General features: G+C 37.9%; 1 protein-coding gene across 1 annotated transcript in view; it reads left to right on the forward strand.

Annotated features, from left to right (window-relative positions):
• Nucleotides 1-20,157, forward strand: part of LOC128691394 (katanin p60 ATPase-containing subunit A-like 2) — a 56,559-nt gene that overhangs the window by 24,057 nt on the left and 12,345 nt on the right. Inside the window, exons 3-12 of the mRNA XM_053780249.2 lie at nt 1,333-1,403; nt 5,511-5,634; nt 6,718-6,857; nt 7,511-7,684; nt 8,724-8,877; nt 13,029-13,146; nt 13,554-13,660; nt 15,292-15,460; nt 16,709-16,821; nt 19,504-19,700. Coding sequence (XP_053636224.1) covers nt 1,333-1,403; nt 5,511-5,634; nt 6,718-6,857; nt 7,511-7,684; nt 8,724-8,877; nt 13,029-13,146; nt 13,554-13,660; nt 15,292-15,460; nt 16,709-16,821; nt 19,504-19,700 — 1,367 coding nt within the window. The remainder of the gene's footprint in view (nt 1-1,332; nt 1,404-5,510; nt 5,635-6,717; nt 6,858-7,510; nt 7,685-8,723; nt 8,878-13,028; nt 13,147-13,553; nt 13,661-15,291; nt 15,461-16,708; nt 16,822-19,503; nt 19,701-20,157) is intronic.

Raw genomic sequence — 20,157 nt, forward strand, 5'->3', positions numbered from 1 at the left:
TTTTCCATGTGTCGCCCGTGAGTATTTCAAGCCTTTTCTGTTTCACACACGATTCTTTCACTTTCTCCACACGTCATTCGCGTAACAAGCGACATTCAGTAGTGTTGATGGCTATGTGACTGTAGTTAGTTGTAGTGGAGAGGAAGAGTGTCTATGTGTTTGAACACCAGGAGTATACCTGAAGGGTGTTTCGGGGGTCAACGCCCCCCGGGAGACGAACTTCAGCTCTCAAGCTCCTCCTCGGGTAGTTACTGTATGAGTTTAATGTTGGTGGATCCTAATCCATGGGGAGGGATCGTAACTAGTCCTGGTGCAGTGTATAAAGTAGGCTTCCAGCATCTCTTACCTCGTTTCGCTCTCTTCACCAACCTTACGGTTTCAAAATGTGAAATGTCCTGAATGATGATGATGAGGAGGAGATGAAGGCGAACACCATAGACATTTTCAGGCGTGGGCTTGAGAGAGCTCAAGAGGCCAGAGACTCCAGTTAATTGATAATTACGAGGCCGAGCCAGCAGGTGAGACTCGGTACCCGAATTCAACTTGGTAAAAACATACACACACAAGCACACACACACACACACAGTAATCATTTGAAATATTTAGCACTTCCTAAACACTCCTCCATGTCTTATACGTAGAAAGTGTTATCGCAGATTATTATCAACACAACGTATAATAATGTACAATAATAACAATAATAATAATAATAATAATAATAATAATAATAATAATAATAATAATAATAATAAAATATAATAATAGCTCATACAGACGGCCTCTAAGTCTGTGTTTATATATATATATATATATATAATTATATATATATATATATATATATATATATATATATATATATATATATATATAATTTTTTCATTACATTGTTAATAATGATTTGTTTTTTTTATCTTCTCCTCCACCTTACTCACTTAATTTACCTTCCTTCCCTGCCTTATTTTTCATTTTACTCATTTCCTTTTCCACCCTCCATCCCTCACGTCCCATCTAATCTTCTACAACTGTTTATTCTTCCCACCCATTACTTCCTCCTTCTTTCCCTTACTACCCTCCTTCCTGTATTGTCTTCTTCCTCTCTTATCCCTTCCGTACTTCTTCCCACTCCCTCAACCTCTTCCTCACTTCTTCCCACTCAACCTCTTCCCTCACCCCCTCCTCTTTACTTTTCTCCACGCCCTAATCCTCTTCCTCACGTTTCCCTCCCCCCTTTAATTCCTTCTTTTTCTTAATTCCTTTACCCTTCTCTTCTCGCCGTTACTCCACCTCTTCCTCACGTCTCTGCCTTACCTCATCCTCTTCTTCTCATTTCAGGCTGACAAACGAGCAGAAATCCGTCGCAAGTCTCTCATCATCCTGGTTCACCACTACCTCGACCAGGAGGGGTAAGTACCCCTTTATATACATATACACATACACACACACACACACACACACACACACACACACACACACACACACACACACACATACACACACACACACACAAGATGTTTCAGAGAGGGGACACAGAAACAAGGGGTCACAACTGGAAGTTGAAGACTCAGATGAGTCAGAGGGATGTTAGGAAATATTTCTTCAGTCATAGAGTTGTCAGGAAGTGGAATAGTCTAGCAAGTGATGTAGTGGAGGCAGGAACCATAAACAGACGAGGTATGATAAAGCTCATGGAGCAGGGAGAGAGAGGACCTAGTAGCGACCGATGAAGAGACGGGGCCAGGAGCTGAGTCTCGACCCCTGCAACCTCAAACAGGTGAGTACACACACACACACACACACACACACACACACACACACACACACACACACACAATGAGGCTGTTGAAGCCGAGAGAGTGGATCTTGTAGCGACCAGCAAAGTCTATTATTATTATCATAATCAAAAACCAAGCGCTAAACCCAACGACCAGAGAAGAAAAGGGGCCAGGAGCTGGACTCGACCCCTGCAACTATACACACACGTTTGCTCTTAAGTTTTTTACGAGCAGTCTCCAGTTGCTTACAAAATGTTTGCCGTGTATGACAGTAAACACTTTGCTCGCGCATATGCGATTAACAGTGAACATTGTTCATATGTTCACTGCAAACTTCAGGTGTTTGGTATTATTTGCTCTTAGTTTAGTACTCGACGAATATGTTTCACTTACGTCAACAGGTAGCTTATGCCTGTTTCTGTCTGTTAGTCTGTCAGTATAACAGTAAGTCAGTCTTGCAGTCAGCTTATTGTCACTTTCTCTTACAGTCAGTCTGTCTTTCATCTTGTCAGTGAGTCTTTCAGTCAATCAGAAGGGCAGGCCGTAAGTCAGGCAAACTTACTTATAATATGGCTAAATAATTTTCTGAAGAGTCAATGCAAAAATTCAAGGCACTCAAGAAAAACATATATATTGTGAAATGAAAAAAACAACAACTTCAAAACTAAGTATAATTCCTTGTAATCATCTATAATTAAAGGCGGTATATATTTACCACCAGGCGTGCGATCATGCTAGTTATCCCAGAACACAGTAACTTGACACAATACGCAAAAAATAACTTCCAGGAACATTAAAGTTACACTAATATATATATATATATATATATATATATATATATATATATATATATATATATATATATATATATATATATATATATATATATATATATACTGTATATACTATACCGGATAGGTAAAACTTGCGATCTTGGCTTAAATAGCAGCATTCTTCTTGCCGAATAAGCTAAGCAAAAATTTGTGTATCCAGTAATTTCGCAAGAATCATTCTGAACATAACGATGGGGTCGTTTCTCCCTAAGAAATTGATTGGCTTTTCTATAACTTGTTATGGTGCTTATTCTGACTACCATAATATTTTTCATGGAGTGCCGTATAGAAAAATTAAGGAAAGTGGTTGGCTAACAAGCAACAAAGTCCTTATATACTTGGTGAAAAATCACAATGCGGTCAATCACAAGTTACATTGCATGGGTGTTATTGTTGCGGCCTCTGCAATTCGTTCTCTGCATTAGCGATCTATATGAGGGAATAAACAACGACATACACTGCAGAAAGAAAAATAAAACGAAATGCCCATTTAACACTGAAAGTTAAAATCATGACTAAACTAATTTTAATGAGCAATCATCAGTTAACACCTATGTCTCTCTCTTCTGCCTAATAATTGTGCCACCAGGTATGATCCATCAATCTTAATAAATCCTGTTGCTTAGGGAACTGCAATATGCAATCTGACTTTCAAGTACACATCAGGAGATATAAAATAGATATCCAGTAACTCTATATACTTATACTTTTAAGATATAAATTTACATCAAATTAAGCAAAAGAAAAACAGGATCAGTCATAAAAATTTAAATATTTCATGAATTTCCTGCTCGATATTCCTCCTTCCTCCGTTAATCCTTCTGTCTGGGTTGCAAAACTAACCACCTGCCATGACCCTGAACGACGAGAATGTGTCTGCACGCCATTGCTCTTGGCTTCGTGTGTGTCAGTGGCAAATGTAAGCACAAGTTGCGTGCTGGTTGAGCTGGTAGGCAGCAACCGCATCAAGGGATTAAACTTGGGTCGTAACGTTCCATGTTATGAGCTGCACTTTCTCAGATACATTCCGATTTCTGTATGTCCGAGTTTAGGGTTACAGAGTATATATACCCAAATAACCCCTACTTTGGAAAGTATGGTTTGACTGTCACATATTCCAACCACGTTATTTGACTGTTTCTTCAAACATATGGTTGTTTTCTGTATATATATATATATATATATATATATATATATATATATATATATATATATATATATATATATATATATATATATATATATATATATATATATATATATATATATATATATATATATATATATATATATATATATATATATATATATAATGTGATGAATAGGTAAAACTGGCTTAAATAGCAACGCTCTTCTTGCCGAATAAGGCAAGCGAAAATTTATGTATGCAATAATTTTGCAAAAATCATTCTGAACCAAACAAAAAGAATATATTTCATTGTGTTTGTTTATTATTAAATTATTGTAAAATTATCTAAAATATATTTAGTTGGATTAGGCTAAATTAAATTGCGCTTGTTATAATAAGGCTAGGTAAGTTTTCGAAGGTTCTTTTGGTACCAAATTATTAATTTTTACATTACCATAAATGAAAAAAAAATCTATCTTTAAAGGTATAAGAGAAAATTTTAGAAAGGACATAATTTTAAATGAGTTCTTACTAATTGACCAGTTTTACCTATTTGGCACGACATATATATATATATAACACGAAGATCTATAAAGATTGATTTTATTTTATATATTTATATATCTGTCTTTTTATAGTATTATTTCTGGAGCCTGTTGAGGATGGTAATTAGCATTTTTGCATGTAATCTTGTCGTTGTAAGGTAGTAAACACGACATCTTAACAAGAGCTAGTATGCGTGGTATCACCCATCACACGTGTAAATTTGAACGCAGTAACCTCGTTGAGCTGTTTCATCTCGTTATTGAAAGAAAAGACTAACACAGAGCTATTGTAAGGAACCAGGAAAGATAAACGTCAAAACGCAAAGTTATAAGAAAGATAAACGCGAAAAGAGCAAACAGAAGAACCGGGAAACGAAAAGAGAAGGAATGAAAGGAAATTCTTGCGTTGTGACTTCCAGCAATGCGCCGGTAAATATAGACATTACCAAACATATTTTTGGTTCCATCTCATTTCTTCTCAGGATGTCTGCGACCTGTTAGTTCGTTTTAAACAGATCGTAAAACTGTGAATACAGGGAGTCAATGAATATATATATTTTTTTGAATTATTTCGGGATGAACTGCATTATATATGATTATCTTACGTTGTACTCGCGGTACGATGTGACATACATACCGCGAGTGTCGTACAATAATGGGAAGATTGCCGAAAAATGTTTGCCTGTGTGATTTTACACTGGGTCATTGATTATAATATACCAAAACCAAATCCAAGTTCAATTAAACACTTAAAAACAAAAGACTTTTTATTGGAGCAGCGACTTTGATACTGATACATGTAAATGGATCTTTATATATTTTTCAGCAAATTATGAGTTCGACTTTGCAGCGAATATGACTGATTTTCATCAGACTTTAAAGTATTATAGTGACGCAAGAATGTGTAACCGCCCTGTCGACTAAGATTAAGTTTCCTGGTCATGAACATTGTAGGTTAAAATAATAAACAATTCAACGACAATATTTTTAGCATTCCCAGTTGAAGAAAAAATTTATCCGCATTTTTCTCTCTCGTTGTTGCAAAAGTGTTTACTGATTCTCAGCTTGAGCTACGAAAGCGTTTCCTCTTTACCTCACAATGTGGCGACCATTCTCATGAAGCACCCCGTTTAGGGCGAGAACCTTCCCTGAATACAAAATGATGGTGGCTGCTGTTCCTGCTGTTTTTCCTGACGGAGATTGTATCTTTATATCCCCGGGTTATCTTCAGGTACAGTGATGCTGCCAAGACCCTGGTGCAGGAGGCTCGACTGAACACTGAACAGTTCTCCGTGTGTGATAGTGTTGACCTCTCTGGTATTCTGCAAGAGCATGAGGAATGGTTTGTTGCCAAGGTGAGTCTGCGTAACTCGTCTGAAGAGCTTTGAGAGAACCTAAGGTGGCTAGGCTCAAACTTTCGTTTATTAAACAGTATTGTACATAGTTACTGTTAGTTTTCTTTTCCTATTCAATAGTCTTAAAGTACAAAACGTAAAGGTAGATATATTTTTTGGAAGCTAATGTAGGCAAATTCTTTACTTCCTTATCCCCTAATATGAAGACAGATCATACTCATGTCCAGCACAGCGCAGGACCACAGAGAGTGGATAAATCAGACTTTATTACTGTAAACAACCTACCAGCTAACACTTGAGGGAATGACCACATACAAAATCTGACGGACTGATCAAGTCAAATCTACGTCTTGTAATCTCTTCAGCATTATATTTGTTTGTACTAGTCTGAAGAAGATTGTTGTGCAGGCAAAACATTTTGCAGTAAAGAGCGTAAGATACCGGGCATTTTAAGTAAATGTCCTAAACTCTTTTATCACATTAAATATGAATTGTAAATATATACATAAGTATTCTGCTAATCCTTTGGTGTATCCATATGTTTTTGTATTCGGGAGTGCACCAAAAACTTGCCGCTTCGACGGTAAAATCGTAGTGCCATAAGCAACACTCTAGCTAAGACAATTACTAATCAAGCCCATCATCATTCCGTTTACCATTCCGCCTTTACCATCACTACACCCACAGCCACCATCCTTATCTTCCTACATTTTCATCATCACCACCAACTCTCTTTTCTCTTGCTTTCCCATCACACAACAATAATCTCTTTTCCTAACTTCTTCCTACCACAGTCAAAAATTATGAAAAGAAACTCGTAGCTTAGCGGTAGAGCCTTCCTCTCACAACAGCAGGGCAAGAGTTTACCCTTGTGGCAGGTAGAGCCAAATGTCATGTTTCCCCTACAACTGTTGATCCTGTTTACCTTGCAGTAACTACGTACCTGTGTGTTAGTTGACGATTGTGAGTGACATCCAAGGGTGTATACTTTAGAGAAGGCTGAGCTCCGAAATGAACAGGATGTGGGTTAACAGTTCAGCCCATGAGTTCAGTGTTGTATTCAAATTAATTTTCGTTGTTCAGTACCAGAAGTACCCAAAACTGGCGAAGAGGTCGTTGATGCCCAGGCCGACGCCGAAGCCTCACCGTTGTGGTCACCTTCAGGAGGAAGCCAACAACAGCAGAAACGACACGCCACCGGGGAAGAAGAGCCCATTCTTCAGGCAAGTCGTCCAGTCAGGTGTCAGAAATAATATATATATATATATATATATATATATATATATATATATATATATATATATATATATATATATATATATATATATATATATATATATATATATATATATATGATAAATTAGACACATGTGCAACTCTTGGGTATCTTTATTGACCTGTTATAAACGATTAGGAAAAGCTTGTGGCTGGTTTTTTATATCTTATAATTTCCTACTTGACATCTCAGAAACCCTCCTACCCCATATGGGTAGTGGGAGGATAATGGTATAGTGGGGTTGGCACCGACCGCTAACCCAGTCTAAGGGTAACCGTGGCCAGTGACACCTACGCTACTCTGGGACCTCCCTGCTTTGGTTGCTCCCTTGCAACATTGCACAGCTCCTGATGACGCACTGAGAAGTGTGAAAGTACTTGAGCTAAAGATTTCCCCCCCCGTGGCTTGTCCTGTATATATATATATATATATATATATATATATATATATATATATAGACATATATATATATATATATATATATATATATATATATATATATATATACAGTATTCCTTAAAAATGAAAATTATTCTGCCTCATACCTCATTAATATTCTCCCTGATATCTCAGTATTTCGTCTTTCATCTCTCTCTACAGGAGACGCTCACTTCCCCGTCATGGAGGGTCTGGGGGCAGTATGGGTCGCGCTGCCAGTGACCCAAGTCTCAGTGATGACGTCTCCAGTGCAGGAGAGGTCAGAGGTCACGCACGATCCCGTAACTCTGTCAGAAATAAAGTTATCGACAACCGGAAGAGAGAGGAACTTGTCAGGTTTGTATTATATAGTGGCCGGGCCACCACCTGGAAAAGGCCCGGGCCGGGAGACTACCGGCGAATCTTTAATAATAATAATAATAATAATAATAATAATAATAATGTATTATATATATATATATATATATATATATATATATATATATATATATATATATATATATATATATATATATATATATATATATATATATATGTCGTGCCGAATATGTAAAACTGGTCAATTAGCAAGAACTCATTTAAAATTAAGTCATTTCTAAAATTTTCTCTTATACGTTTAAAGATATATTTTTTTCATTAATGTTGATGTAAAAATTTATAATTTTGCACCAAAAGGAACTTAGAAAACTTACCTAACCTTATTATAACAAGAGCAATTTATTTTAGCCTAACCCAACTAAATATATTTTAGATTTGTTTACAATAATTTAATACTAAACAAACACAGTGAAATATATTTTTTTCGTTAGGTTCAGAATGATTTTGACGAAATTATTGCATACACAAATTTTCACTTGTCCTATATGGCAAGATGAGCGTTGCTATTTAAGCCAAGATAGCAAGTTCTGCCTATTCGGCACGACATATATATATATATATATATATATATATATATATATATATACATACATAAAAGAATGAATTCTCTAACAATACTAATGAAATTATTGTAATAGCTCACATTAGAAAATAGTAGACATCGCAAATATTTTCGCTGTAGGTATATTGAAGAGTTTGATGGTAAATTCTCTTACCGAACGGAATCCTTGCTGTTTATATCATCAAGGATCCTACCCTAACGGGACTATCCTGCAGCTGTCAGTGGTAGTGGCCTTCCCCCTGCCATTACCACTGACAGCTGCAGTTTTACCACCACAGAGTCCACTGGCCTTTAACTACCACTGTCCCTTGATCTTCACTCACCACACACCGTGTTCTATTCTCCACTAGGTCACGTACTGTAATCACCACTGGTCCATATGCTCTAATCTTATACTTTCACTCATGTACCCCTGAATGTCGTATGTGCCCTCAGGGGCCCGCTGGTGGGGCGACGCGTTTCTGGAGGAGCAGGGCCCCTGCGAAGCCCAGGGGAGGAGAAAAAGGACCCCACTAAATCATCTTCGGACACCGACAGTGAGAGAGGAGGAGCGGCCGCCACCCTCCGACCCGTCAAGACCGGTAGGATGGTAAGTTCGGAATGATAGCAAGTTTGGAGTAGCGGTAAGTCCGGAACACCGGTAAGTTTTGAATGACCATTAGTTCTGAATACAGGAAAGTTCATCACACCGGTGAGTTCTAAATACTGGTAATTTCGGAATAGAGGTACTGTAGATTAATCTCTGTTAATTTGTAATAATGTTAAATCCAGAGGGAACAAGGACTGTGGTGTGTAACTGTTGAAAGATATAAAGGGGAAAGGGGTCATTAAAGAAGAGACGAAGTGGAAAATATAGAAGAAAAAAATAACAATAGTCTAGTTAAGTAACGAATAATGGATCTGACTAAATACAAAGGAACGAAGAATCTGAATAGGGATAGAGGTATGATGGATCTAAATAGGGATAGAGGTATGATGGATCTAAATAGGGATAGAGGTATGATGGATCTAAATAGGGATAGAGGTATGATGGATCTAAATAGGGATAGAGATATGATGGATCTAAATAGGGGTAGAGGTATGATGTATCTAAATATAGAGGTATGATGAATCAAAACAGAGATAGAGGTATGATGAATCAAAATAGTGAAAGAGGTACGTAGAATCAAAATAGAGAAAGAGATATGATGAATCAAAATTAAGATAGAGGTCTGATGGATCTGAATAAGGATAGAGGTATGATTAATCTAAATAGGGATAGAGGTATGATGGATGTATACAGAGACAGAGGTATAATGAATCTAAATAGACAGATAAAAATCGCGAGAAGGGAAAAAGAATAAAATAGGACAATGTAAATGAAAATACGGGATAATTGGTATAAAGAGGGCAAAGAAAGAAGAAAAAACTAGAGCAAGATACAGAGCAAACTTGAACTTTCAAGTGAGGAAGATTCAAGAGAGGTTGTTCGGTTATATGAAAAGAAGAAAAAATCAGATATCTTACTTATTAACCTGACTTTATAATGATGATACTAAACATGAATGAGGAATGCAGAGGAGAGAGAGAGATTTTGGGAGATGTTAAGTGAATGTATAGGAGCCTTTGAACCAAGTGAGAGAGTAATTGTGGTAGGGGACTTGAATGCTAAAGTAGGAGAAACTTTTAGAGAGGGTGTGGTAGGTAAGTTTGGGGTGCCAGGTGTAAATGATAATGGGAGCCCTTTGATTGAACTTTGTATAGAAAGGGGTTTAGTTATAGGTAATACATATTTTAAGAAAAAGAGGATAAATAAGTATACACGATATGATGTAGGGCGAAATGACAGTAGTTTGTTGGATTATGTATTGGTAGATAAAAGACTGTTGAGTAGACTTCAGGATGTACATGTTTATAGAGGGGCCACAGATATATCAGATCACTTTCTAGTTGTAGCTACACTGAGAGTAAAAGGTAGATGGGATACAAGGAGAATAGAAGCATCAGGGAAGAGAGAGGTGAAGGTTTATAAACTAAAAGAGGAGGCAGTTAGGGTAAGATATAAACAGCTATTGGAGGATAGATGGGCTAATGAGAGCATAGGCAATGGGGTCGAAGAGGTATGGGGTAGGTTTAAAAATGTAGTGTTAGAGTGTTCAGCAGAAGTTTGTGGTTACAGGAAAGTGGGTGCAGGAGGGAAGAGGAGCGATTGGTGGAATGATGATGTAAAGAGAGTAGTAAGGGAGAAAAAGTTAGCATATGAGAAGTTTTTACAAAGTAGAAGTGATGCAAGGAGGGAAGAGTATATGGAGAAAAAGAGAGAAGTTAAGAGAGTGGTGAAGCAATGTAAAAAGAGAGCAAATGAGAGAGTGGGTGAGATGTTATCAACAAATTTTGTTGAAAATAAGAAAAAGTTTTGGAGTGAGATTAACAAGTTAAGAAAGCCTAGAGAACAAATGGATTTGTCAGTTAAAAATAGGAGAGGAGAGTTATTAAATGGAGAGTTAGAGGTATTGGGAAGATGGAAGGAATATTTTGAGGAATTGTTAAATGTTGATGAAGATAGGGAAGCTGTGATTTCGTGTATAGGGCAAGGAGGAATAACATCTTGTAGGAGTGAGGAAGAGCCAGTTGTGAGTGTGGGGGAAGTTCGTGAGGCAGTAGGTAAAATGAAAGGGGGTAAGGCAGCCGGGATTGATGGGATAAAGATAGAAATGTTAAAAGCAGGTGGGGATATAGTTTTGGAGTGGTTGGTGCAATTATTTAATAAATGTATGGAAGAGGGTAAGGTACCTAGGGATTGGCAGAGAGCATGCATAGTTCCTTTGTATAAAGGCAAAGGGGATAAAAGAGAGTGCAAAAATTATAGGGGGATAAGTCTGTTGAGTGTACCTGGTAAAGTGTATGGTAGAGTTATAATTGAAAGAATTAAGAGTAAGACGGAGAATAGGATAGCAGATGAACAAGGAGGCTTTAGGAAAGGTAGGGGGTGTGTGGACCAGGTGTTTACAGTGAAACATATAAGTGAACAGTATTTAGATAAGGCTAAAGAGGTCTTTGTGGCATTTATGGATTTGGAAAAGGCGTATGACAGGGTGGATAGGGGGGCAATGTGGCAGATGTTGCAAGTGTATGGTGTAGGAGGTAGGTTACTGAAAGCAGTGAAGAGTTTTTACGAGGATAGTGAGGCTCAAGTTAGAGTATGTAGGAAAGAGGGAAATTTTTTCCCAGTAAAAGTAGGCCTTAGACAAGGATGTGTGATGTCACCGTGGTTGTTTAATATATTTATAGATGGGGTTGTAAGAGAAGTAAATGCGAGGGTCTTGGCAAGAGGCGTGGAGTTAAAAGATAAAGAATCACACACAAAGTGGGAGTTGTCACAGCTGCTCTTTGCTGATGACACTGTGCTCTTGGGAGATTCTGAAGAGAAGTTGCAGAGATTGGTGGATGAATTTGGTAGGGTGTGCAAAAGAAGAAAATTAAAGGTGAATACAGGAAAGAGTAAGGTTATGAGGATAACAAAAAGATTAGGTGATGAAAGATTGAATATCAGATTGGAGGGAGAGAGTATGGAGGAGGTGAACGTATTCAGATATTTGGGAGTGGACGTGTCAGCGGATGGGTCTATGAAAGATGAGGTGAATCATAGAATTGATAAGGGAAAAAGAGTGAGTGGTGCACTTAGGAGTCTGTGGAGACAAAGAACTTTGTCCTTGGAGGCAAAGAGGGGAATGTATGAGAGTATAGTTTTACCAACGCTCTTATATGGGTGTGAAGCGTGGGTGATGAATGTTGCAGCGAGAAGAAGGCTGGAGGCAGTGGAGATGTCATGTCTGAGGGCAATGTGTGGTGTGAATATAATGCAGAGAATTCGTAGTTTGGAAGTTAGGAGGAGGTGCGGGATTACCAAAACTGTTGTCCAGAGGGCTGAGGAAGGGTTGTTGAGGTGGTTCGGACATGTAGAGAGAATGGAGCGAAACAGAATGACTTCAAGAGTGTATCAGTCTGTAGTGGAAGGAAGGCGGGGTAGGGGTCGGCCTAGGAAGGGTTGGAGGGAGGGGGTAAAGGAGGTTTTGTGTGCGAGGGGCTTGGACTTCCAGCAGGCATGCGTGAGCGTGTTTGATAGGAGTGAATGGAGACAAATGGTTTTTAATACTTGACGTGCTGTTGGAGTGTGAGCAAAGTAACATTTATGAAGGGATTCAGGGAAACCGGCAGGCCGGACTTGAGTCCTGGAGATGGGAAGTACAGTGCCTGCACTCTGAAGGAGGGGTGTTAATGTTGCAGTTTAAAAACTGTAGTGTAAAGCACCCTTCTGGCAAGACAGTGATGGAGTGAATGATGGTGAAAGTTTTTCTTTTTCGGGCCACCCTGCCTTGGTGGGAATCGGCCGGTGTGATAATAAAAAAAAATAAAATAAACATGAAACTCTAGACCTATGTATCTTGATAAGTTAAAAAATAATAGCCTGTTTCCTAAGATAACATAAATGCAACTACCATGATATATTGCCTCAGATGCAAATTTAAAAAGTTATGTGCGATTCTATTAAGAGCGATTAATATTCTTTGCATCCTCTTAACTGTGAGTACTGTTTTGTGGCAGACTATCCCCACTTGGGTAAGACTACCCCCATTTGGGCAAGAGTACCCTCTTAGTAATTACCCCGTTGTGTGAGTCTAGACTTTAGTATTTTGTGTCTAGTTCTACCCGTTTTGTGTCTGGTTCCGTTTGTTATGACTCGTACTTCCCCACCTGCAGCCACGGCAGGTGCTGGATCTGAAGCAGATGATCAGTGATTACACTCGCCTGGAGGATAACATTGGTGACGTAGGCAAGGGTCCCAATCGATCGCTATCACATCCTGACCAACCCCCAGGTGAGTTACTTTTATTAACTACCAATACCTGCCCAAACTCCTCACAGGCCTCTACTGATTTCTCATACACACACCTGTCTGAAATCCTTACACACATGTGTACTCATCTCTGTACATACTTGTCCTCGGAATAGGCATGCCTGTTTTCAATTAATATCCACCTATTGTACATGTGTGCTCATTCAACACCTGTCCTCGCTGAAGACAAAAACAGGTGCTTATATCTGGTGTCCCTTGAGCTGAGAGACGCGTTACGTAAATTAGAATGGTGTCCCGTTATCTTAGAGTGGAGTAATATAAAGCAAGAGTGGAGTACTATGAGACGAGAGTGAAGCACTATGAAGTGAGATTGGAATATTATGAGGCGAGAGTGGAGTACCATGAGCTGAGAGATGGCCTTTCTACAGGAGATGAGGATGAGACAAGTGACCTATGGGACGAGAAGAGCGTGAAGCCCTTACTGATGCCACACTTCACCGGAGAGTTCAGAGACTTGGCCAACATCATACAGAGGGTAGGTAGTGCTAGTGTGATGTAAATTCTTTTACATTTCATTTGTAGAAAAACAAAAACAAAAACTTCATATGATAAATGCTCTCTGATTTAAAATCATGAAATATTTTCAGCAGAAAATTTCCTAGATTATAGATGCCAGAACTGAAAATAAATAAATGAAAGTAAACAAATCATAGACAGGGTGGTTCTGGAACCCTTGACAAGCTGGTGCTAAAACTTACATGGCTAGTATGTTATCCACTGGACCATACCGGCCTAATACAATTCATCCAGCTAGGTATATGTCTCTGCAACATAGGGAGGCTGGCATGGGCTCCAGTGTAACTGCAGTATGGCTATGGCGTGCTCTAACTCATATCCCCTCAAAGCCTTCTACATAATCGAAATGACACAATGTTGGAAGGCACGGTTATGCTGGTGTGAAATGCGTCTGTTAACAACCTACATTTATAGTCACACTATACTGTATAGAAATATATCTAGTTGAATGAATCTTATTAGACCGGTAAGGTCCAGAGAATAACACACTGTCCTGCTAGTCTTAGGATTCGCTTACCTTGGGTTTGAGTCCCACCCGTTCTGCGATTTGTGCATTGTGCTTAGTAGGAAAAAGATACTCAATATTATACTGAACAGTACAATAGTAAGGAAGAAATTTTTAGTCACGAGTTTAATCTACACAATTACCTGTGTTCCTAAGATGAATAAACAAAACACTAGGATCTTATTCTTTAGTTATGCTTTAATCTGGACTTGAAACTTTACCCAATTTGTCCTATATAAACTGCATCACAACCTATGCAAGGAACCCCGTATACTTCCGAGAATATTTTATCAGCTTATTATTTTATTGTATTTTCATTTGTAAATCAGTTTTTTACAGAAGTTTTCAGTATGTCTGTCTGTCTGTCTGTCTGTCTCTCTCTCTCTCTCTCTCTCTCTCTCTCTCTCTTTCAATTACTCAAGACTTTCTCTGTGTTTCTCCATTTTTTCCCCTCACTGCCATGCTATTCCGTCGCCATGCTCCCTGTCTTCTTCCAACTCACTTCTCACCACCCTTCCTCCTTCCATTACTCCATCAATCCCATCTCTCACCACCACCTCCGTTTCTTCTATTTCGTCTCATTACCTTTATTACAACCCAGGAGTCCAAATGGCCTGTTATCCTGGGTGTAAAGGGAGCAAAATAAGCACAGCAGAAAACTTTTGAACAGAAGTATGTACACTATATACACTATGTACAGCGATAGGTATTAGTGCACTCCACGGTAAGCAAGGCAGAATAGAAGCCACTAGAGAGCAGACCGTGCTTCAATCAGCTCTAGAATGGGAATGACAAGGGCAGACAGGAGAGTGGTACCCACATAACCTCTGCGATTGCCAAAACCATCTTCTTATTGGCTGGAACCTGGTTACTGGTTGAACGACGGGGCCCCATCGTCAACCCTCAGTCACCTGGTTCGCTGGTTGGGGGAGATAGCCTGTAAATGAGGGTGTGTACATGCGCCGAATAAAGGTTACGTACTCTTTGCATGCCACAACCTTCTTCAATCTTCCATCATCTCACCTCTCAACATTTCCTTCCTCCATTCATCCCTCCATTCATCCTACACTACCTCTTCCCTACAGGAGATCCTAATCGACAATCCCGAGGTCAAATGGGAGGACATCCTTGGCCTGGATGACGCCAAGAGACTGGTCAAGGAGGCGGTGGTGTATCCTCTCAAGTATCCTCAGCTCTTCGTCGGGAGATTCAAGCCCTGGCGAGGCATCCTCCTCTACGGTCCTCCTGGCACCGGTGAGCAATTTTTCCCTTAAATATAATATTAGGTACACGAATACCAATTACACAACTCTACTTCCAACAGATACTGGGGCTGTCTTACACAGTACTGGAGTGTTTTATTACAGGGTACTGGAGTGTTTTCTTACACGATACTGGAGTGTATTTGTGCACGCTACTGGAGTGTTTTCTTACATAGAATAAGGAATTTCAGCAGGATTGGAATTTTGTAATACAGTTTTTCCTGGATGCGACCCATATTAGTCACCTAACACGAGGAAAGGAAAGATAGGAGGCTAAACTAGAAGAAATGAGAGGAGATATGAAAAGAAAGTGGGAAGCAGAAGATGACAGAGGTAGGAAGCAGGTGAAAATGAAGAACAGAAGATGAAAAATGGGAGCAGAGGATGTATACGGGGAGCAGAGGATGAAACAGGGGAGCAAAGGGGGTGGTAAAGGAAGGGAAGGGGTTACTGGCAACTCAAAATTAATTAATTTTGAAAATTTTTCCTCACAAATCGCTCTAGAAAAATTTAATTAAAAATATTATAATATTTGATGGAGTGTGTGGAGGCATCTCCCTGCTGGAACATCACTCACAACTTTCTACATTTCTGAAATAATAAATGTATAAATGAATTGCCACTCATTGTTCAACAAGGAAAAAAGTCTAATGTTGCAGGACCAAGAAAATCCTATTTTCATTTCTAATTAACTCCTAGAAGCCTTCAGAGTTTTTAAAATTCCTTGCCATATCTATATTTTAATTTATGCACATTTAATTTCAGGATGTTAATTTTAGAGAAGACTGTTTATCGAGTCAGTTTAATTAATGCACACAAGAGAATGGTCCGACTTGGACAATTAACTAGTTACAAATCGTCATATCTTTCATTCTTCTATGTGTGGGAATTTGTTTAGAAATCCAGCTCTCAGTGTTGTTCAATAAGATCACAGTAAATAGGTGATATCACAATATGTAGAACAACCACTGTGAAAAGAATAGTGAACTTTCAAGCGCTTTTTGTGATTTCTCACATGTGAGAAATCACGAAAAGTGCTTGGAAGTTCACTGTTGTTTTCATAGTGGTTGTTCTGCATTGCATGTTATGTAAACAGTAAGAGGATCTTCCTGGGCGAAACTTCATGTTAAGATTGTTATAATAAGGTTTTGTTTGTCATCCTCTTGTTGGTTAACAGGCTCTTTTATATACCTGCAGAATGTTATTTAATATTAAATTAACCGAGGGTGTTTTCTTACAGGTAAGACTCTGCTGGCGAAGGCGGTGGCGACGGAGTGCCGGACCACCTTCTTCAACATCTCGGCCACAACTCTCGTCTCCAAGTGGAGAGGAGACTCAGAGAAACTTGTTAGGGTGAGGAAAGCTAGAGTCGTTTTTTTTTTTTACTTTTGGATCTGTTGATGCTCACTGTTTGGGATCATTCTACTTGGATTTGTTGGTTAATGAGTTTTAAAGCCTATCGACTACACGAAGGATATAGCTGCATGTAACCTGTTCACCAGCCAAGAATACTTTACTCCCTTAATAAATAAAAATAACTCCCAAGTGAACGTACACTGAGAGGCAATTGTACTCAGCCCATCTTGCTAATTAAAATAAGAAAAATTGTTTATTTTCTGAAGACAACAGTGTAACGTAATCAAATATAAAATAACCTAATTTAAGTAAATAAAAAAATCTTCTGAAAACTGTAAGAAATAGACTTACGACAGTTTGTTGTACGTCACTGATTGTGCCGCTTCCTGTCAGTCTTCCTGAATGTTTACCTCTCTCTCTCTCTCTCTCTCTCTCTCTCTCTCTCTATATATATATATATATATATATATATATATATATATATATATATATATATATATATATATATATATATATATATATATATATATATATATATATGTCGTGCCGAATATGTAAAACTGGTCAATTAGCAAGAACTCATTTAAAATTAAGTCCTTTCTAAAATTTTCTCTTATACGTTTAAAGATATATTTTTTTTCATTAATGTTAATGTAAAAATGTTTAATTTTGCACCAAAAGAATCTTAGAAAACTTACCTAACCTTATTATAACAAGAACAATTTATTTTAGCCTAACCTAACTATATATATTTTAGATTTGCATACTATAATTTAATACTAAACAAACGCAGTGAAATATATTTTTTTCATTAGGTTCAGAATGATTGGCGAAATTATTGCATACACAAATTTTCACTTGTCCTATATGGCAAGATGAGCGTTGCTATTTAAGCCAAGATCGCAAGTTCTGCCTATTCGGCACTTTAAAAACTGTAGTGTAAAGCACCCTTCTGGCAAGACAGTGATGGAGTGAATGATGGTGAAAGTTTTTCTTTTTCGGGCCACCCTGCCTTGGTGGGAATCGGCCAGTGTGATAATATATATATATATATATATATATATATATATATATATATATATATATATATATATATATATATATATATATATATATATATATATATATATATATATATATATATATATATATATATATATATATATATATATATATATATATATATATATATATATATATATATATAATAAATGTTAATAAATGTTCACATAGAATAAAAAATATATAGGGGGTGGTAGGAGAAGAAAATATTTAAACAGCTCCGGGGAGAACCTTGAGTATTCCCTGAGGTACGTTTATTGTCTTCTCTGAGGATGAGGGTCCCCATTCCAGCTATAGAGGTGGTACTTCCCTATATTTATAAATATATATATATATATATATATATATATATATATATATATATATATATATATATATATATATATATATATATATATATATATATATATATATATATATATATATATATATATATATATATATCTACATGGCTGTCATTTTAGCTAGATTTCTGCCCTGTCATTTTTATCTGTATGACTTTTTACATGCGTCTCTGCCTACCCACCTGACCGTCTTTACCTTTTTGTCTTTTTCTATTCTTTTTTGTCTACTTTCATGAATGTTTGCCATTATATCTCTGTAAACGTCTACAGACATAAACAATAAACACCCTAGTCTTCTTTTTAACTTACCTCGATAAGGGGATCCTCTCAGCAAATTGAGAAATGGTACTAAAATGTAATGTAATTAGTGTTATAACGGAATTTTAGGGTGAGGCCACTATTGAGATCATCATTACAGGATCACCATTACAAGATTATCCAGTTTCCATTCGCTTCAAGATAAATGGAATTCCTTATTACGCAACGCATTATCTTGGAAGAACATTACATTTAGGGGCCACCTGAACTCATCTTTATGCATAAATAGGAAATCCACCGCTGCAGTGTTCATCTCCATTACTATGCCTCTCCCAAACTGAACCCCTTTGGTAACTTTAACTCGTTCCACCATAGTAGGGGAGTTACTATCTAATCAGACACTATCACAAACCCTACACATGACACTCGTGTCAAGTCCTTGTTGACATTACTGTTACATTCGTATTAATGGCAGAAGAACTGACTTGCCTCATGTGATAGCTCCAGACTGGTCTTCAGCTGAGTGTCACTATGCCTCCTGTGCTGCTACTTAATATCATAATTATATAATTATTATAATAATAACCAAGCGCTAAACACTTACTATCATAAAACTTCACCACCCTGCATACTCATGAAATTGTGCAAAGGAAAAAACGAATCTGCACCCAGCCACATACACATGTTTATCACGTACGTTTTAATGTTTATCATTTCCATTTCTATTTAAAAGCAGTGGAACATCTCATACAACATCACTTGCTAATCTCTTTTGTTCTATAGACATACATACTAACGTGGAAATTAAAGCTGTTAGACCACTATTCTTTTGTTTTTCTCCTCCTTTTCCTCGCTCAGTTTTAATACCCTTAGCTCATCTTCCTTCCCACCTCCATTACCACATTCTATGGTCACTGATCCTTTTATCTTCCGCAAGGCGTTGTGGAAACTCAGTCCTCTGTACGACGGTAATCGCATCCCCTGTTTTTCAGTAGCACCACTTCATCCCATACAGGTGCTGTTCGAGATGGCCAGGTACCACGCCCCCTCCACCATCTTCGTGGACGAAGTGGACGCGCTAATGGCCTCCCGCCAGGGAGAGCAGGAACACGAGGCCTCCCGTAGGATGAAAACACAACTGCTGGTGGAGTTGGATGGCCTCACACAGGCCAACCATCACGTGTTCCTCCTTGCAGCCTCTAACATACCCTGGTCAGCCTTACATTGACTAGTTGAATGGCTATAATCTTGCCTGTGGTTACAGGCGTCTGGGGATCACTTTTCAAGTCCATATCCTAGTAAAACGATACAAAAATATAAACTAATTTAGCTTTACTGTAAAGAAAAGACCTTTGTGAGGGCTGAGTTTGGAAAATGGGAAAGAGTAAGAATAGATTTAGTGAAAGGAGTGTCAGTAAAGACACTTGCTGGGTATTGTATGGTCACTTCAGTAAATTTATGGAGAGGGGGAGATAAACAAGACTTGGTAATCTTTATTGTGGTGACGTTTCGCCAACCAGTGGCTTATCAGTCCAATTCAGAGAATATTTCTTAAGACAGTGGAAGACGTGAAGGGATAATTTGAAGTGATCAGTCCCTTACTTTTCATGAATTCAAGGGTTGAGGGACTGAACACCTTGAATTACCTCTTCACACATTCCGCCGTTTC

Source organism: Cherax quadricarinatus, chromosome 36 (genome assembly GCF_038502225.1).
Source record: "Cherax quadricarinatus isolate ZL_2023a chromosome 36, ASM3850222v1, whole genome shotgun sequence".
NCBI classification, from domain to species: Eukaryota; Metazoa; Arthropoda; class Malacostraca; order Decapoda; family Parastacidae; genus Cherax; species Cherax quadricarinatus.